Genomic DNA, 21,138 nt, shown 5'->3' with positions numbered 1-21,138 from the left:
ATGGATGGATGGACAGATATAAATAGAGATAGATAGATGGATGGATGGATGGACGGACAGACAGACAGATGATAGATAAAAATAGGATTGGATGGAGAGAGAGAAAATAGGATCCAGGCCTTCCTTCCTTCCTTCCTTCCTTCCTTCCTTCCTTCCTTCCTTCCTTCCTTCCTTCCTTCCCTTCCCTTCCCTTCCCTTCCCTGCTTTCCCTCTCTGATTCTCTTTCTCTTTTTCTTTCACTCTTTCCCCCTTCTCTTTCTTTCTCACGCTCTCTCCTTCAGAAAGCATTCCTTCTGTTAGTCCATGCCTATCTCTTACAGCTAGTCCTTGATTTACGACCACGATTGAGCCCGCGGTTGTTAAATTGCACTGGCCTTAAAGTGGATCATCTCCCCCATCTTGTAAACCCCACGGAAACAGATTCCAGAAGGATGGGCAAGCGTGATGGGCATACAGATAATCCTTGACTTGCGACCACAACGGGGACCAGTTGTTAAGCAAGATGGGTCTTAAGCAAACGACCCCACTGACTCTGTTTTGCCATGTTTGTTAAGCGAGTCATGGAGGTTGCTAAACGAATCACTCAATCGCTAAGCGAATCTGGCGTCTCCCGTTGATTTTGGTTGCCGGAATAGCGATTCCAGCACACGGCAATTGTCATAAAGGCATGCTGGCTGCCAAGTGCCTGAATTTTGGTCATGTGACCATGAGGAAAGCTGTGACGGTCGTAAGTGTGAGGATCGGCCACTAGTCACTTTTTTTCCAGGGCTACTGTAACTTTGAACGGCTGCTAAATGGATGGTGGGAAGTCAAGGACTATCTGTTTTGAATTTTCCCAAAGGACAGTCTATGACTGTGACGGCGAACCTGCGGCAGGTGGAACCATATCTGTGGGCATGCGAATGTTGCTTTAGCTCAGCTCCAGCGCACATGTGCGAGTCGGCCAGCTGATTTTCGGGCCTTCCGGGCCCACCGGAAGTTGGGAAATGGGCCGTTTTCGGCTTCCGGAAAGGGGGGAGAGGCTGTTTTTGCCCTCCCCAGGCTCCAAGGCTCCCCAGCTCCAAGAAAACCTCTGGAGCCTGGGGAGGGCAAAAAATGAGCCTACTGGGCCCACCGGTAACGTTTTTGCCATCTCGTGCCAAAAGCAGGGGGAGTGTGGCAGGGGGTGTCGCATGCGCTTGCACAGGGGTGCGGCATTGAATTATGGGTGTGGGCACACCCACGGCCCCCCCTGCTTTTGGCATGCGACGGCAAAAAGTTTAGCTATCACTGGTCTATGCCTCCCACCCTAGTGTGTGTGTAATGTTTGTGAGTGTGCTAATTATGACACTTCCAGCTCTTCGTCCCAAGCCTGTACAACCTCACAATTATTGTCAAGAAATTCAAGGAATGGGAAGGGTTACATTAATAAACGGGGCCATAGGAGCCATCCTGTCCAGGGTTCCCTTTATCATTTACCTACAACAGGAAGATAAAAGGAAATAATTATCCCAGCCTCGTTAAAGTCATCCGTTAACAGTGTCAGGTTTTTGCCCTGTTGTTGACCTGGAACGTGTGACTGGAAGGAGGGAAGAAGTAGAGCACCTGTCAACTGGGGCAGTGGCCCCCTCCTCTGTTAGGGTTGGAAAAGCCGAACAAAAGATCTCCTCAGCTTATATCCCACCCGTCCCAGCTGCTGCAGAGTATAATTTTTCTTGCAATGGCCGCCCAATAAGGAAAGCTGGTTTCTCCCATGGAAGATGCACCTTGGGCTCTGATGCATTCTTCAGCACAGGACAGTTGCGTTGCATGCAAACCTCACTAGCTTCCCCTTTCTACGTAGGATAGGATAGGATAGGATAGGATAGGATAGGATAGGATAGGATAGGATAGGATAGGACAGAACATAGACTAGGATAGGATAGGATAGGATAGGATAGGATAGGATAGGATAGGATAGGATAGGATGGAATTAAGAATGGAATGGAATGGAATGGAATGAGGAAAGAAGGAAGGAGAATAGAATAGAATAGAATAGAATAGAATAGAATAGAATAGAATAGAATAGAATAGAGTAGAGTAGAGTAGAGTAGAGTAGAGTAGAGTAGAGTAGAGTAGAGTAGAGTGGAATGGAATGGAATGGAATGGAATGGAATGGAATGGAATGGAATGGAATGAGGAAAGAAGGAAGGAGAATAGAATAGAATAGAATAGAATAGAATAGAATAGAGTAGAGTAGAGTAGAGTAGAGTAGAGTAGAGTAGAGTGGAGTGGAGTGGAGTGGAGTGGAGTGGAGTGGAGTGGAGTGGAGTGGAGTGGAGTGGAGTGGAATGGAATGGAATGGAATGGAACAGAATAGAGTAGAGTAGAATGGAATGGAATGGAATGGAATGGAATGGAATGAGGAAAGAAGGAAGGAGAATGGAATAGAGTAGAGTAGAGTAGGGCAAGGTAGGGTAAGATAGGGTACGATAGGGCAGGGCAGGGCAGGGCAGGCAGAATATTCTTTACTAGCCAAGTGTGATTTGACACACAAGGAATTTCTCTCTGGTGCATAAACAAACTATATACTTAAATTTCTAACCCTCTCCCCATTACTGACTGCAGGAAACATTCTGCTCGCTTGCCTCAGCCAGTGAGCATGCAGGCCCAGTTGATAATCAATGAAGGTTTCTTGATCAGATTAAGAGAAAAACAGGAGAAAAGGGGAATGGGGGAATGGGGGGGGGGAAGAGAAGAGAACTGTTTCTCAAGAGCATCGAATTTCGGGTTCCAGACACTGGGCCCCTCTCTCTATTTTCAGTAGAGAAAATGCTCTTGAACACAGAAACACATCCATAAGGAAGGGAGGAAGGAAAGAAGGAAGGAATGAAGAAAGGAAAGAAGGGAAGGAAGAGGAGGAAGGGAGGAAGGAAGGAAGGAAGGAAGAGAGGAAGGAAGGAAGAGAGAAAGGTGGAGAAGAAAGAGAAGGGAGGAAGGAAAGAAGAGACGGGAGGGAGGGAGGGAGGGAGGGAGGGAGGGAGGGAGGGAGGAAGGAAGGAAGGAAGGAAGGAAGGAAGGAAGGAAGGAAGGAAGGAGAGTAATTTTGCCCCTATTTATTTGAATGAGTATATTTAGATACAATCTGTGCCTTTGGGAAAACTTTTACTTAAACTCCTTAAATCCCAGAAAACGCGCAAAATCATTTGTAACAGTTTCATTTGCTTTTTAAATCCTCTTTTAGTTTAACATGTTCCATTTTCTGAAACAAAAACAAAACGAAAATCTTTCTCTTTTTTTTGGATACATTTTGCCACTAGAAGCTAAAGCAGACAGCCCAACCAAAAGGAAACAAATAGCTAATAATATTTCCTCCTCAATGAGAGCAGAAGGGTAAGGGATGAAAAGGCAGTTGGCAGGATTGTCATTTGCACAACCTAAAGGGACAGAATTTGCAAAAAAACAAACAAACCACAAAACGAAAAACAACACTGCCTCACCTTCCTTACAAAAAATAAAATAAAATAAAATAAGGACCTTTGTTTAATAAGCCAGTTTTCAATTTTAATCCTTTAGGGAAGAATTCCAATCAGCTCAACCTTGTAATGTTCAGCAAAACTCAACCCAAAATTGGACCACATGATTCAACCGTTCCAATTATCCAAAGGCTAAAACTTGGCCAAACCTTGGCCAATAAACTAAGTAGCAAAATGCCTTTACAAGTTAAGAACCGGCAGATGTTTTCACCCGACTAACCAAAGCTTGATTAAGAGTTAACCTTGGTTCATTTTTAATGGTGGTTTAGCGTATTGGGCACAAAATTCCAGGCATTTGGGTAGAGTAGCCCCATGCTTCTCAACTTTAGCAAGCTTAAAATAATCTAGATTTCAACTACTTTTCTTTCAAATTCTGAGTCTCGAAACCCAGACCACCTTCAAGTTGGTAAGGTTGAGGAATGATGAGTTAGTTTAAGGTGGTGTCCAGAAAACTGGGTCAATTCATTCACCAGTTTAGTATGGTTCATGAATTTATACATACACACAAACCTGTCTCAAAGGTGCTTTTTGAAAAGGAACTTTGTCTGTTTTTTCCTCGAAGATGTTTCACTTCTCATCCAAGAAGCTTCTTCGGTTCTGACTGAATCCATTCGAACAGAACTGAAGAAGCTTCTTGGATGAGAAGCGAAACATCTTCAAAGAAAAACCAAAGAAAGCCCAGCTGGCTTGTGAAAAAGCACCGTTGGGACAACTGTGACCTGGATGATTGAGAATCTCCCTAGACAAACACGCAAACACATTTAGTCCACAAATACCATATTTTTCGGAGTATAAGATACACTTCCCCCCCCTCAAAAAGGGTGAAAATTTGGGTGCATCTTATACACTGAATGTAGACAAAAGCGTGAGGCACGGAGAAGGCGATGGTCTATGGCAATCCCTGCAGCCTGGAACAGCTGATTAGGGGTATTCCGGGAGGCCAATTCACCCGCCAATCAGCTGCTCGTGCTGAATCAGGTTGCAATCATGTGCTGAAGCTGACCTGGGTGTTCGCTATTTGCTGCAAGGACTGTTGGAGTTTGCGGCAGCAAGCAAAACACAAGCAGAGGAGAGGAGTTTCAGTTTCAGAGATTAGCACAGCATGCAGCTTTAGAACAATTGACCTAAGCCACGCCCAGGCTCCTTGCTGTCTCCTTCCTTGTTGCTCACACAGCAAATACTGTTTCAGTTTTCAAACAGTCTCACACACTGACAGGACGCTAGCCAGATAAATACCAATGGATGCTGGTAGGCAGAGGCAGGGTTTTTTTCCCCTTATTTTCCTCCCCCAAAACTAAGGTGCGCCTTATACTCCGGAGCATCTTATACTCCGAAAAATACGATACCTGTCAAACACAATTCAACCTTAATGCAGGCTCTCCACTGCCTAACCCTCCAATGAAGGCAACACAAGTTAATGGCTGCACATCTCACTGGAGTTTTATGAGACACGTATCTTTTTTTCAAAACTGGAATGCTGGAATGCTGGCTATGGGGTGCTTGAGAAGAAGGGAAATGCAAGCTATGCCATCAATTTGCAAATTGGGAGCATCCTAAGCCAGATATACAATACAGGTAATCCTCGACGTACGACAGCTCATTTAGCGACTGTTTGAAAATTACAATGGCAGTGAAAAAAAATGACCATATTATGACCATTTTTCACACTTACAACCCCATGGTCACATGACCAAAATTTAGACGATTTGCAACTGACTCGTATTTATGACGGTTGCAGTGTCCCGGGGTCACGTGATTCCCCTTTGGCAACCTTCTGACCAACCAAGTCAACGGGGAAGCCAGATTCGTTTAACAACCGGTTACTCTTGTAACCTCTGCAACGATTCGCTTAGGAACCGTGACGGTCGCAAAATGGGAGGGTAAGACTCACTTGACGGACGTCTTGCTTAGCAACAGGGATTTTGGTCATAAATCGAGGACTACCTGTAGAAGCACCAGAGGAAGAAGAGGCAAAACAAAAAGGCAACAGTAGTAGAGCAAATTTAATTCGGGAAAGAAACTCTGAACCCGAAACTCAAAACGAGATTCCTGGCTGCCACATTGGAGAGTAACGTAACCCATAATCCCATACCTTGTTGGCTACCAAGCCGCTCCTGATATGAGGTAACTCCAGGTCCGCTGAATTCTACAGACAGACAAAACAAAAAGGTCCATTCACAATCACTTTTAGCATCATTGGGGGGGAAAATATATATAGATATAGATATCAAACTTCTTTTCAATCCCTTGCTAAATTGGCTAAAATGCAGGTCGTGCTTGATTTACGAACCTTCCTGTAATGACCGTTCAAAGTTAGGATGGCACCGAAAGAAGTGACTTACAGCCAGTCCTCGCAGTTATGACTCCTAAGAGTCATTGGATTGCAAATTGTATTTATGAGAGCTGTAGGGTCCTGGGATCAAGGGATGGCCACTTGCCATCTTCTCTGCCTGCTTCAGACAAGGGGAAACTGGATTCCTTTAATGGCAGCATGATTTGCTTAACAACCACCGTTGGCTTCAACAACTGTGGCCCAAGAAAGGGTCGGGAAGTTGGGTATGACTCTCTTAACGACAGAAGCTCTGATCCCAGTTGTGGTTTTAAGTCAAGGACTACCTGCAGCACCTGGTTCACAGGTGTAAATCAACCTTGGCCACCTCCTGTGATTAGATGAAAGAGGCAATGGTTGACCGACAGGTGGGCTTTTTAATGTAATTCGTGTTAATATTTAATCGATAACAGAATAACAGAATTGGAAGGGACCTTGGAGGTCTTCTAGTCTAACCCTCTGCTCAAGTAAGGAGACCCTACACCATTTCAGGTAGTTGTCCAATTTCTTCTTTTTTGTCTCTGTGGAAGGAAGACCTTCAGAGGTATAAGGGTATTTCTTATTTCCAGTATGCACCAGTTGGCTCTCAAAAGCTCCAGGGGAGATCCTCCTGCTTCAGGCTCCACCCACGCCCAGCCTCCACAGGACAGGCGGCCGAGCCATCCAATTGCCCTCTAGGTAGGTGGGTTTGGAGCTGCGATGGCGCAGTGGTTAGAATGCAGTACTGCAGGCTACTTCTGCTGACTGCCGCCTGCCTACAATTTGGCAGATCGAATCTCTCCAGGCTCAAGGTTGACTCAGCCTTCTGTCCTTCTGAGGTCGGTAAAATGAGGACCCAGATTGTTGGGGGCAAGATGCTGACTTTGTAAACCGCTTAGAGAGGGCTGTAAAACACTGTGAAGTGGTATATAAATCTGCTATTGCTATTCCTTCCTTCCTTCCTTCCTTCCTTCCTTCCTTCCTTCCTTCCTTCCTTCCTTCCTTCCTTCCTTTCTTCCATGTGTCTATTCATCCATGCATCCATCCATCCATTCATGGTGCACAGTGGTAGAATGCAGTATTGCAGGCTAACTCTGCTGACTGCCAGGAGTTCGATCCTGACCGGCTCACAGTTGACTCAGCCTTCCATCCTTCCGAGGTCGGTCAAATGAGGACCCAGATTGTTGGGGGCAAAAGGCTGACTCTCTAAACCGCTTAGAGAGGGCTGCAAAGCACTGCGAAGTGGTATATAAGTCTAAGGGCTATTGCTATTGCTATTTGTGTGTGTGTTTCACGGAAGAGCTGGTTGGCCTTCCAATTTAGACACAGGGCAAAAAGATGACTCAGATGACTTATTAAAGCAGAAAGCTCTTCCTGAGTCTGACTGCCAGTACTTCTCCATCATTGTGTTGCCTATGGGACTTGGGTAGACATTGGCAGTTGTTCTCCAGGGTTATAACAGTAACAGAGCTGGAAGGGACCTTGGAGGTCATCTAGCCCAACCCCCTGCTCACGCAGGAGACATGTACTAGGGATTCGAACCGTCGAACTGCCGACCTTTCTGATCAACAAGCTCGGCGTCTTAGCCACTGAGCCACCTTGGAGCTGTGGAGGACTAACCCTGGAACCTGCTGGGTGAGAAACATCGTGTCCACCTGCAAACCACTTTGATCCAATGACTTTGCCCTCTTCTGTACAAGAGGCAACCATCAGAATTCATTCAAAGCAGGGCGCTAGGGATGGACCCAACATATTCCTATCTGGTCAAGGAACATCAGAATGCAGAATAACAGACCTGGAAGGGACATTGGAGGTCTTCTAATATAATGCCCTGCTCAAGTAAACAGACCCTGTGCCATCCTGGACCAATGGCTGTCCAGTCTCTTCTTGAAAACCTCCATCACTGGAGCATCCATAACAGACAGAGGCTTAGCAGAAGCACCTCACTGAGGACTAGGAGCATAGGCTTTCCAAGCAGAGGGAAGACCTGCGGAAGTGCAAGGCCAGGTACTGGCACCTGGAGGTTCAGCGGGCTGAGATGGTCAGCCAGTTCCATGCCATGAGGCAGTCCCACTGGAACGAGGCCCTCCAGTTCTTTGCCACCAGAGGCACTTCCCTGCAGCCTTCGCCCAAAGCCCCACACCAGGAGGCCGAAGCAGACCCCAAGTCGGAATTTCTGCCCCCCTCCGACCCACACAAAAAGACCCCGAAGGGAGAAACTCTCTGCAGCAACACAAACGTTCATTGCAGGTATCTGTCCCTGGGGCCGTAGTTTGAGGACCCCTGATTTAGTGCAATAATAATAATGCAAATATTTTTTTTCTGCGGACCACCCAAATTTTCTCACGGACCACCAGTGGTCCACGGATCACAAGTTGGTGACTGCTGCTCTAGATACAACTGCAACTGCCACAAAAAAGAGCCTGGTTTAGCTCTGCAGACTAAAGCACCGTAATTAACATCCAGCTGTCTGCAATTACACCAGTTCGAATCTCGCCAGGCTCAAGGTTGACTCAGCCTTCCTTCCTTTCTAAGGTAGGTAAATTGAGGACCCAGATTGTGGGGGCAATAAGCTGACTTTGTATAAATATACAAAAGGATGAAGGCTATTGCTTAACGCACTGTAAGCCGCCCTGAGTCTTCGGAGAAGGGCGGCATATAAATCAAATTAAAAAAAAAAAAAAATTCCCAGCCAGCAAGGCCGAGGGTAATTCAGCGACTTCCAGGGGACCCTTTCCCTTCCCTCCTGCAAACCCATGTTGCTTTAAGTCAAAGACAAACAAAATTACAGGAATTCACTCAAGGGGGGTGAGCTTTGCAAACGGTCTTTGTCAATCTCTCTGATTTTTGGCAGAGGACTGCCCAGTTCCAACAGAATTTCCCCCTTTCCACGGGCTATTTAGCAAACACAGCAAAGAGGTTTAGAAACAAAAAATGCCCCAGCCCTCCATCCCTGTTGTGTAAATCTGAGATAAGAGATTGTCTGCTTAATCCTAATGAGGCCTCTCCATTAAAATCTTTATTAACTCGCAGCTCAGCGGGGGCTGGCCAGCAAACCCTGTCGGCACCCCCCCTCTCCGCTATCTCTCCCGTACTTAGATCTGCTTTAACTTTTTTTTTTTTTAACCAATAGCTCTAAGATGTTTCCACTGCTTATCAGCCATGCCAAGCCGCTTACTTTATCACTGCTATTGCAGATAAAATAAATGAGCTGGGGATGAGATGAATAATGGCATTTTCTGCAGGCAGGGTTCCCATTACATTCACAACAGACTGTAGATTTCAACTTCGCCACAAAAGAGACACGGGGTGGGTGGAGGGGGAGAGAGAAAGAGAGGGAGGGAGGGAGAGAGAGAGAAAGGTGACAGAGAGAGAGAGAGAGAGAGAGAAAGAAGAAGGGAGAGACAGAGAAAGGAGAGAGAGAGAAAAAGGAGAGAGAGAAAAAAAGAGAAAGAGATAGAGAGAGAAGGAGTGAGAGAGCGCGACAAAGAGAGAGAAAGAGAAGAGAGAAAGAGCGAGAAAAGAGAAAGAGAGAAAAAGAGAAAAAGAGAGAAAGGAGAAAGAGAAAGGAGAAAGAGAGAGTGCAAGAGAAGAGAGAGAGAGAGAGAGAGAGAGAAAGAGAGAAAGGAGAGAGAAAAAGACAGAAAGAGAAAAAGAGAGAGAGAAAAAGAGAAAGAGAGAAAGGAGAGAGAAAGAGAGAGAGAAAGAAAGAGAAGAGAGAAATAGAGAGACAGGGAGACAGAGAGGGAGGGGGAAAGGCAGATTTTAACAAATAACCTCCCTTTTTGCTCAACGGGTCTTAGATTCCAGGATGGGTTTTAAACCTACCTGAACTGAGGAGGCAATTAATTTTGAAAACCATGGGAAGGCAGCCAAGGATTGACTTCTCGGAAAATCCCCTGGCTGAGCATATTGTGACTTTCTACAGATTATTTTTTTTTCTGCAGTGTTTGGCAAAGGGAGAAGCGGCTTAAAGCTGTACATCGCCTAATAAAGCTGTTGGATTTCCATTTTTTTGTGTCCTTCGTTGAAGGGACGGAGCCTGGAGTTGTGTCTTAAAAGGGCGACACAAATGTTGCTTTACTAAAAAGGGAGGAAGGACGCGGGAAGAGGGGAAACGGGACGGATTCTCACAGCCTGTTTCGGGAAATCAACTGGATGGCTTGAAGTCGTAAATTGCATTAGGACATAACCAGGTAGTCCTCGACTTACGACCACAACGGAGCCCGACATTTATGTTGCTAAGCGAAACATTTGCTAAGCGAATCTTGCCCCATTTGAAGGCCTTTCTGGCAGCAGTCGTTAAGTGGATCACTTGCAGTTGGTCACAAAAAGGGATCGCACGACCCCGGGACACTGCAACCGTCATAAATATGAGGGCCAAGCATCTGTATTTGGATGATGTGACGGCATGGGGATGCTGCAATGGTTGTGAGAAATGGTCATAAGTTCCTTTTTTCAGTTCTGTTGTAACTTTGAATGGTCACTAAATGAACTATTGTAAGTTGAGAACTACCTGCATACAAACTTTTTTTGATGCCTACAGGCTGAAATTCACTTTAGCCAGGGGGATAAGGAGGGACGCTACCTATGGAACCTATGGAAGCACCTTTTTTTTTTAATTTGATTTATATGCCGCCCTTCTCTGGAGACTCAGGGCGGCTTACAATGCGCTAAGCAATAGCCTTCATCCTTTTGGATATTTATACAAAGTCAGCTTATTGCCCCCACAAACTGGGTCCTCAATTTACCTCCCTTAGAAAGGATGGAAGGCTGAGTCAACCTTGAGTCTGGTAAGATTCGAACCTGCAGTAATTGCAGACAGCTGAATGTTAATAACAGTGCTTTAGTCCACTGTACTACCAAGGCTCTTTCATAATGTATAGACCATTTTTGCCCCTTGAATGCTCATTGTTTTCCAGTTTGTTTTACAAAACCATTTCCATCACTCTTTGCCCAGCCTGCTAGCCTTCCAGCTTTCTTGTGCATCTCACTCCTGGTTAACATCAACTCATAACATAATGAAGGGGGAAAGAGAAATTATAATGATTAACACTGCATAGACAGGGGGCAGAGTCACAACAGGAGAAGAGCTATACTCTTAATTGTTTTGCTGCGTGCTGTAAATCACGGAGGGTTTTCGGCACTTGCATTAAATGAATACAATTTTCAAAGCTACCCAGGCCAGGAGGTGGAGGAGGAGGAGGAGGAGGAGGAAAGAGGAGGAGGAGGAAGAGAAAAAGGAGGAGGAGGATTTTTGGAACCTGCAGGGAATGAATGAATGCAATTTTCAAGGCTACCCAGGCCAGGAGGAGGAGGAAGAGGAGGAGGAGGAGGAGGAGGAGGAAAAGGAGGATGACGAGGAGAGAGGAAGGAGAAGGAGGAAGAGGAAAAGGAGGAGGAGGGGGAGGAGAGAAGAAGGAGGAGAAGGAGGAAAGAGGAGGAGGAAGAGAAAAAGGAGGAGGAGGGTTTCCCTGTAGGAAATGAATGAATGCAATTTTCAAGGCTACCCAGGCCAGGAGGAGGAGGAAGAAGAGGAAAAGGAGAAGGAGGAGAGAAGAAGGAGGAGGAGGAGAAGAAGAGGAAGAGGCAGGAGAAGGAGGAGAGAGAGATGAAGAAGAGGAAGAAGAAGAAGAGGAAGAAGAAGAGGAGGAGGAAGGAGAAGGAGAGGAGGAGGAGGAGGAGGAGAAGGAGGAGGAGGAGGAGAAGAAGAAGAAGAAGAAGAAGAAGAAGAAGAAGAAGAAGAAGAAGAAGAAGAAGAAGAAGAAGAAGAAGAAGAAGAAGAAGAAGAAGAAGAAGAAGAAGAAGAAGAAGAAGAAGAAGAAGAAGACAGTAGAATCCCTGGAGACAGAGAATTGGAGAAGATCCCGAAGTATCCAGAACTGAAAATTAAAGGTGAAAGATTTTTGGCATAAGCCAAGTTGGTGTGGTCCCGGTGTTATCGGCACACTGCGTGCCATACCAAAAAGTCTTGGACAGCACTTAGCAAATCTGCGCAATGACAAAAAACATCCATCTGTCAATTGCAAAAGGCCACATTACTTGGACCCCACGTATATGCAGCACCAATAAATTATGGAACGCGCTAGTTCTTGGCAAGAATGTGATGCGAATGAGGGCCAGCACAGCTAAAGAACTGGCAGCGGCGATTTCACATGGTTATGTATGTCATAATAAAGGACCCGCAAAAAGAAGAAGCAGAATGACAATGGCACAAGAAAGCCACACTATCGGCATTGACAAGTTCACTATCAGTCAATTGCAAAAGGCAGCTTGGCTTGAAACAGCTGACATCCTGCATTTGATACCTCTAACACCAACAAACAACCACATCTGCCTATCTCGGGGTCTTTGGGCTCAGTGGCTAAGACGCTGAGCTTGTCGATCAGAAAGGTCGGCAGTTCGAATCCCTAGTTATAGGCCGCCTGCGTGAACAGGGGGTTGGATTAGATGACCTCCAAAGTCCCTGTTACTGTTAAATAGGTGGACCGAAATGCCAAATTCAGTCCGAACATCTGGCCGCGCCACAAACCATGATGATAATAACAATGATGATGATGATGATGGTAACGCCATGTTCTTTAGAAGCCACAAGATGGCATACAAATGATCCGATTCCTTTTTCTTCTTTTGGCTTTCAAAAATTGTGGCTGGGAGAGCAAAACGTGTGTCGGCCAAAGCCAGATTTTTCACATCGCTAAAAGCAGAAGAGGAATGGGAAGGAAGCTAAGCGTGTCACCAGCCCCAGCAGGGGTCAGTCTGCCACTTCTGTATCGCCACCCGATGCCGTCTTTTTTTTTTAAAAAAAAAACAGAACAAAAAATAAATTCCCATTAAAAAGGAAAAGAAAAAAACAGACAAGACCTTTCCAGCTCTCGGTTCTGTTATTTCTGTCAACAAAGTTTATTGATCCTTCTAGAAAAAGATCAGCAGCGGGATGAAAGTCCCCCTTTCCTCCCCCCTCCTTCTTCTTCTATTTGCTGATGTTATTTTACAGCTCTTCCTTCCGGTGATTGGCTGGTTTATACCTTTGAAGCAGGGGTGTCAGATCATAACTTCTGTATCGTAGTAGCCTAGAATTTATTTCTGTTTTATGATTTCTCTTTGAGAAGCCAAACACAACAGCGGCCTATTGTAACAGTAACAGAGTCGGAAGGGGACCTTAGAGGTCATCTAGCCCAACCCCCTGGCTCGCGCAGGAGACCCTGTACTAGGGATTCGAACCGCTGAACTGCCGACCTTTCTGACTGACAAGCTCAGCGTCTTAGCCACTGAGCCACCTAGTCACCACCTAACAGATATAAACACGGGACAAGATTTCCATCTTGCAACGCTTCCTTCTTAGAGGCAAATATTGAAAACTTTGAATAATTCTTCTTTTCCAGGATAGTCTGGGGGAGATGGGGAATGTAGTCCAGCACATGGGGCGGTGTGTGTGTGTGTGTGTGTGTGTGTAGGCACATCGGACAAACATCACGTGGTCTCTATGCAATGTATTTCTTCCCCTTGAGTCTCCACAGATTAGAAGTGGAGTAAGAATGCCAGTTTGGTCTTAGTGGCTAAGGCACCAGGCTAGAAAGTGGGAGATGGTGAGTCCTAGTCTGGTGTTCAGTCGCGAAAGCTGGCTTGGTGACTTTGGATGCCAGGAGACTGGGAGTTCTAGTTCCATCCTAGGACTTGAAAAGTCGGCTCGGTGACATTTAGGTTGATCGCCAGGCGACTGGGAATTCTAGTCCCTCCCTAGACATGAAAACCTGCTGGGTGACATTAGGCCGATCACCAGGCAACAGGAAATTCTAGTCTCGCTGTAGACATGAAAGCCTGCTGGGCGACATTAGGCTGATCGCCAGGCGACTGGGAATTCTAGTCTCGCCCTAGACATGAAAGCCAGCTGGGTGACTTTGGGCCAGTTTGCTCTCTCTCTCAGCCCAATGCACCTTACAGGGTTGTTGTTGTGGTGGGGAAAATAGGAAGAGGAAGGTGGGTCAGATATGTTCTGTGCCTTGCATTGTTTGTAAAAGTAAAGAAGGGGATGAATGAATGAATGAATGAATGAATGAATGAATGAAATGCTTTAGGGAGTTGATTTAAATCAATTTACCACACTGTAGAAACCACAGAAACCTGAAGGTAAACTTGGAAGTTTAAATGCAAATAGATAGATAGATAGATAGATAGATAGATAGATAGATAGATAGATAGAAGGAGGAGGAGGAGGAGGAGGAGGAGGAGGAGGAGGAAGGGAGGGAGGGAGGGAGGGAGAGAGAGAGAAGGAGAATTTATTTGAAGAAGCACTGGATCTACAAGGGATAATAAAAACTGGCCGGAGTTTTCTTGCCAATGTTTTTTTTTTAAATTTTATTTTATTGGTTCTAGCTGGAGTTGGTAAAATGAAACAAGGACAAGGAAAGCCGAGATGGTAGGTAGAATAAGCTTTTAAGGTTTTATGGCTCTGGCGTTATGCCTCTCACCCAGAATGAAGAGGTTGGTCGCTTGGCCATCTTGGGAGAATTTTAAGGAAATAAAAGCAGACCATAATCCCGCCAAGGCACCAATCAAACCTTTGGCAAACACACACACAGACACCCAAACACACAACTCAAGGGAGCTGTTCTTACAATTCCGCATTCTTCCCGGTCTCCACGATAGAACTACCTTCAGGTTTCAAAAAGTCAAATTTCAAAACGCAGTTACTTCCTGTAAAGCCCAGATATTTTTTTCTCTCCAAGAATCCTCCCTTCTCTCTCTCTCTCTCTCTCTCTCTCTCTCTCTTTCTCTCTTTCTTTCTGTTTTTTCTAACGCCTGTGTTTCTCATTAAAATTTCTGCAAACTGTTCAGGCTTGGGAAGCTGCTTTGGGCAGATCCATCCGACTGATACCTGACTGACAGGTTTTCACCAAAGCGTTAAAAAGGAAGTCCAGAAGGAAAGAAAGAAAGAAAGAAACAAGTGACTTTTCGTTTTCAATCAACAATAAGATGGGCATATAAAGATTGAAATAGTTAAGTGGGGTTTTTTTTTTTTCCCTCTGTCTCTCCAGGCAAGCAAGCAATATGGTGGTTGAGTAGGACTCTTGTAAACCCCTGAGCGTGAAAAGAGAGAGTGAGTTCACAAGGCTTTTGGTAACCAGCATCTGTGGCTTATCTCTGGCTTCTGAATGATTCTCTTGGCCATTCACGTGGGTCTTATTGGCAGGAGGTGGCCTTCTGGGGGGAGAGGCAGCTGGTTCGGGGCTGAGTGGAGTCAATAGATTGTATCTTTTATTCAATCGTTCATATTGTTGTGGTGCGCTGGAGCGGGCAGCAAAGTCGAACAGTGAGGAGGTTGGGGAGGAACGTGGGCCAGTCCTGTAGTCTGGGGAAGACTCGGACGAGGGCTCTGCATTGGAGGCAGAGAGGGGGCCAGGGCCATCTGGGAGTTATGTGCTGCCTCCGAAATCTGACATCAGCGAGGCAGAAGAACAGCGGGAGCCTGTTCCCAGTGTGCGCATGCGCAGAGCTGCCAGAAGGTAAGAACAATAATTAAGGAAAAAAAGGGCGACTCAGGAGTAAGGCTTGGAGTTGATTGGCCTCTCCCGTACGACATAAAAGAGGAGCAAACGAACGTTGAGCCTTTGCAGGAAGCAATTAATTCATATAATTGGTTCAAGCTCTGAGAAGTCCTGTTTGACTCTGTTGCTCCGTTTGGCCTTGCAAAACCTAATTGGCCATTAGGTCTCTGGCAGCGTTTCAAGGGAGATAAAGGTGGTGCTTATCAGCCTTATCCTGAAAGACTGTGTCAACTCGAGCAAACATCTGTCGGCATCTTCACAGACTGTGAATCATTACAGGCTGTGAATGACCGTAATTCACAGCCGTCTCAGAGGCTTTTGGGGACTAAAATTGTGATTTATGCTTTCTCAGGAAGCCTAGGTCAGAGCACATATTTACAGTCATAAGAGCTTAGAAATGATCATGTGTCCATCCGTAGAATAGAAATATTTCTACCTCAGGGTTGAACTGTGACGTTCTTGGTGCTCTCCGAGCTTGGGGGGTTTTCGAGCAGACATTTCACGACCCAACTAGGTAGCATCATCAGTGATAGAAGGGAGTGGCGATCCATTGAATGGAAGATGGGGAGAATTGTGGGGTCCTTCGTGCTCTCTGGGCCTGGTGGTTTCCATGCAGATGTTTCGTGACCCAACTAGGTAACACTATCAGTGATAGAAGGGAATGGGGTCTGTTGAATGGAGGAGGAGGAGGACAATTGTGGGGCCCTTGGTGCTCTCTGTGCTTGATGGTTTCCATGCAGATGTTCCATGACCCAACTAGGTAACATCATCAGTGCTAGAGAGGAATGGCATTTTCTCTGTTTATACCCCAATACAATACCCCCAACTGAGGAACTACCAAATCGGTAATAAACAACAGCCCAATCAAGTAGCCACCAAAAACACTCCCACCAACACTGACAGGGCAAGCCACTAATATATAAAAAGAGAGCAAAACCCCACTCCCTCCTAGCACTGATGATGTTACCTAGTTGGGTCATGAAACGTCTGCCGGAAAACCACCAAGCTCAGAGAGCACCAAGGACTCCACCGTAGAAAAGTCTCTAAACTCCCAGAATATGAGCACAAGACTGATTTGATGGCTCATCGAAAGCACCATCGGTGCCCTTACAAGGTTCCCATGCTATCAAACCCATGTGCAAAGTTGGGCCTTGGCCACACACGCATCGCACTTCACTTCTGGCTTGGGAAAAAAGGAACCGCACCCTTTCTGTGGTATTTATAATTCCACCTGCCCGGCATGTGAGGGCAGAACACAAAAAACGCAGGGTGATCTCCTGCAAAGGATGGCGAGAAACAGCCCGTGGTTAATGAAGGAGAAGGAAGAGGAGAAGACAACAACAATGTCCATGATGCAAAGAAGCTGATGGCCAACTATTTTGAGGGCTTACAGAGACTCATCGCACCCAACTAGCGCCGGCAAAAACAAAGACCGTATCTGTGACAGCCAACACAGGGATGGCAAGGACACCTCCACCCTTACCTCAAAGGGGTAATAACAAGGAACAGAATACACAGAATAACAGAGCTGGGAGGGACATTGGAGGTCTTCTAGTCCAACCCTCTGCTTCAGCAGGAGATCCTATATCATTTCAGACAAATGGTTTGCTAGTCTCTTTTTGAAAGCCTCCAGTGATGGAACTTCTGAAGGCAAGCTATTCCATTCAGGGGTGGGTTCTAATTTTTTTTTACTACCGGTTATGTGGGCGTGGCTTATTTTGTGGGTGTGGCTTGGAGGTCATGTGACTAGGTGGGAGTGGCTAGCTGGTCAGAGTCATTTCTGGAAGGTCCTCACACTTACGACCAGTCCTCGCACTTACGACCCGACTCATTTGTTTGCTTTTAACACTGATCAGCTGTAGGGCGGCCCTTTGAAGCCCCGCGGCAAGAGTTTAAACAGTTTTTTCCCTCTAGTCATCAGCTGGGACTCAGGAGGCAGCAATAGATTGGGGGTGGGACCAAATCAAAGGTAAGAATAACGTGGGGGGGTGGGCGGGCGGGGGGGGGGGAGAACTGGTTCGGTGACATCATATCATCACCGCTACCGGCTCGGCCGATCCGGACCGAACCGGGAGGAACCCACCACTGATTCCATTGGTTAATTGCTCTCCCTATTAGGAAATTTCTCCTTAGTTCTAAGTTGCTTCTCTCCTTGGTTATTTTCCAACCGTTGTTGGAAAAGCCTTTTGATGCTTTGGAAAATAGTTTGATCCTCTTGTCTTTGTAGGGGCCTCTGAAATATTGGAAGACTGATATCATGTCGCTCCCTGGCAGGGGTGAAATCCAGCAAGTTCTGACAGGTTCTGGAGAACCGATAGCGGAAATTTAGAGCAGTTCGGAGAACTGGCAAATACCGCCTCTGGCTGGCCCCAGAGTGAGGAGGGAATGGGGATTTTGCAATATCCTTCCCCCAGGAGTGGAGAGGGAATGGGGATTTTGCAGTATCCTTCCCCTGCCACGCCCACCAAGCCACGCCCACAGAACCCGTAGTAAAAAAAAATTGGATTTCACCACTGCTCCCTGGTCCTTCTTTTCATTAGACTAAAGGTAAAGGTAAAGGTTCTCCTCGCACATATGTGCTAGTCATTCACGACTCTAGGGAACGAGACTAGATTAGTCTAGATTAATTAGATTAACGAGATTAGACTAGACATACCCCAATTCCTGCAACCGTTCTTTGTATGTTGTAACCTCCAGCCCTCCTAATCATTCTTGTTGCTCTTCTCTGCACTCTTTCTGGAGTCTCATCTTCTGGTGACCAGAACTTGGTTGCAGTATTCCAAATGTGGTCTTAGAGAGGAGAAGATCCCCCCCCTCCAAGGTAGATGAGATGTGTGGCAAGAGAAGAACAATGCTTGAGGTGGCCTCATGGCCAAGACCAGAGGTCGGCAACCTTAAACACTCAAAGAGCCACAAAGGTCCTAACTGGAAGCCCCCGTTCAATTCTGGAGCTGACTGGAAGTCCGGTTCCCCCACCATAGAGTCTCCTCCTAGTGCGACATCCTTTTTCCTCTTCCTGTCCTAACCGAAGGCCCTATCAATTGTGGAGCCAACCAGCAACAGGGAGCCACAGCAGAGGGATGAAAGAGCCACATGCGGCTCCAGAGCTGAGGGTTGCTGACCTTTGGCCAAGACACTTGTGGCCCTGTCCAAAACTTCATTCCCTTCAAGAATGGGGAAAAAAGCTGAGAATAACTTATTTCTTAGCGGGGCTAAGATACCAATCAAGCATCTTCTGGCAACCTCTCCTTCATCGCATTTTAATATAAAATCAATCTCACATTCCACCGAGGTGCTTTTGTTGCAAACGAGAGCCCTTTGATTTCCTGTTCTTTCTCCATCTCCTATTCAGCCAGGGCCAAAAAGTATTTTTAAAAAAATAAATGCAAAATTGCTTACCATTAAATCAAAACTCCTCTTCGGAGCCCAGAGAATTGCAAAATAGCTTCCCTCTCCTGCTGTTTCCTTGAAAATGAGCAAATGCACAATGTCTATCTTTCCTGATTTATGACCGTAATAAAAAAAAAAGACACTGATTTTTTTGACAAAAAACATCAGGGAGCATTGACAAAATCCGGATTTAGAAGAAGGTGAACGGAGGATAAATATTCCTTTCCCCCCAACTTCCCAAGGCCCTTTAGCGCGTACAAAGTATCTATAGTCTAAAACCTGAATGGATCGTTTTATTATTTACCTGAATGGGAAATTCATAGCAGTAAAAGTTTAAAATGCCTGTTCCTTCACAGGAAGTTAATAAAAAGAAGCCCTGGATTTTATGCTGGTTGCTTAGAAAAAAAAATGGATCAGGGACACCAGGAGGAGTTGGTGGGGAGCAGTGGAGAGTTTTAACATTTGTAAGCAGTTAACCCCCTTTGCCTTTGGAGTCTACACATGCAGAGAAAATCGGATTTAATGCATAAACATAAACCGCTGGAGTAAAAATTGTGAGCAGAGGTTTAACTCTTTAGACATGGGAACAGGCAGGGATATTGTGCTGCTGAGTAAGATCCTTAGCTTGAAATCAACTTTCTCGTAAGAATAGAGAATAAACCCTACCAACCTGTTTTGAAAAGGAGGAGGCCCCACTGCAATTCTAAACGATCCTAGAAGCAAATTCTCTCTCTTTTCCCCTTTAATACAATACAATATTCTTTATTAGTGTGATCCTTTGTACTCTGTCTCTCTCTCCCCCCTCCCTCTCTCTATCGTGTTTCCCCAAAAATAAGACCTAACTAGAAAATAAGCCTTAATGCGTCTTTTGGAGAAAAAATTAATATAAGACCCGGTCTTATTTTCGGGAAAACACGGTATATATTTGAGTATCACGATGCTCCATATAATGTAGTATAGGTTTAAAACATCTCCCTTACTTATTCCTTTAATTCTTTCATTTTGGCAGGGAGGGCTCTTTCAGGCCTTTCAAGTTTGAAAACGTTTTTCTTAAAACCTTACCATTTTCTTTCCCATCTTATTTTGCACACAAGGCAAAGCGGAATACCCTCCTGCCATAAAATGTTGCCCTTTTGGCGGGTCTAGTGGATCAAAACGTTGCTGTCAGAGGAACCAAACAGAACTGGGTAGTCAGAAGAAGAGACGGACAAGCCTTCCTGTAACAGGGCCTAGAATCGTTTTTCTCTTTTAACAAATGCAACCTGCAGATCTTTTTGGAAGGTTTCCTGACAATATTTTGCTGGGCCAAACAACAATACAGGACAACACTGGACTATTCTCTAAAGACCATTTTTAAACAATTAGGTTTAGACTAACTGGGGTTTTTTCCCCCCTTCTGTTTCCTGAATTAAAACCTCACCCAAAAGGAAGAAATGACAAATAAAACTAAACGGAGAAAGTAAGGAAGGCCCAGCTGCTTTAGCTTAAGAGATCTCAGTCAAAATATTATGTTTCAGTTTCGGGCTGATCTGAAGCTTCTTTGAACTTGGCACCGGGATGAATCCACCCTCTTTATCCACCCAGAACTCCAATACAGTGCTGGCTTTTGCTAAAATAAAATAAAATGGCCCAATAGAGAAGCCACAAATGTCGAACGTTTACCAACGACGGAACTGCACCTAACCAAAGCAATAGATAAGAGAAGTGAAAAGCCTCTGGATGAAAGCAAAGAGGTGTTAAGAAACAACGGCTTCATTGTTAGTTGCTTTGCTTGTTTGCTTCAGTTTATCTCAGTTTATTATTTAGCTCGGTTTATTTCTGTAGCTATTCTTGCAAATTAAGCAGCTGTTATTACCCTCTGCCAAGGACTCCATCCACTTGCCTTCCACTTCCTCTCCAATTCTCCTTCTCTCCTGTGCTTCAAGAGCAATATATATATATATATATATATATATATTCTGATAGCTAAACAGGGAATTCTCATCCATCTCCCCTCCCCAACAATTACAGCTGGAGTCAGGAGTCAGAAACCACATGCAAAATATGCCCCCTCCCCAAGTCAGTTTTACAAGGGATCTTAATAGTTGCAGTTCCTTCCATTTCTACACAATATCCCTCTCGGGCCACGCTTATTATGGAAAGCAGTTTTAATCTTATTATCCTCCAAGTGTGGCTTGAACTGGACTCGAATCCAGTTCATACTTTGGCAGCATGTCATACGTGTGCAGAGACACAGGCGCGTGCACGCAAAACGGTTTGCAGAATTGTTCCATTCTTGCCTGGGATGGGGGTGGGGGGAGGGCGAGGAAACCCCCCCCAATCCACCCCCTTCCTAAAAAGTCAACAAATCCGATGGGCTTCGAATTGCAATATAAAATAAAATAAAATGAAATTTTTT

General features: G+C 45.4%; 1 protein-coding gene across 13 annotated transcripts in view; it reads right to left on the bottom strand.

The window, feature by feature from the left end:
• Positions 1-21,138, bottom strand: part of FBRSL1 (fibrosin like 1) — a 610,981-nt gene that overhangs the window by 130,485 nt on the left and 459,358 nt on the right. For 11 of the 13 annotated variants that reach the window (XM_070950588.1, XM_070950595.1, XM_070950590.1 and 8 more), the window contains one exon: positions 5,587-5,640. The exons of the other annotated variants lie outside the window; for them this stretch is intronic. In XM_070950588.1, the coding sequence (XP_070806689.1) occupies positions 5,587-5,640 (54 nt within the window). The remainder of the gene's footprint in view (positions 1-5,586; positions 5,641-21,138) is intronic. 13 annotated transcript variants of the gene reach the window in all.

The sequence above is a fragment of the Pituophis catenifer genome, unplaced genomic scaffold (genome assembly GCF_029215685.1).
Source record: "Pituophis catenifer annectens isolate HBS135680 unplaced genomic scaffold, rPitCat1.0.hap2 SCAF_10, whole genome shotgun sequence".
NCBI classification, from domain to species: Eukaryota; Metazoa; Chordata; class Lepidosauria; order Squamata; family Colubridae; genus Pituophis; species Pituophis catenifer.
Note: the sequence above shows the minus strand (reverse complement) of the source record. Positions and strands in the feature narration are given on the sequence as shown.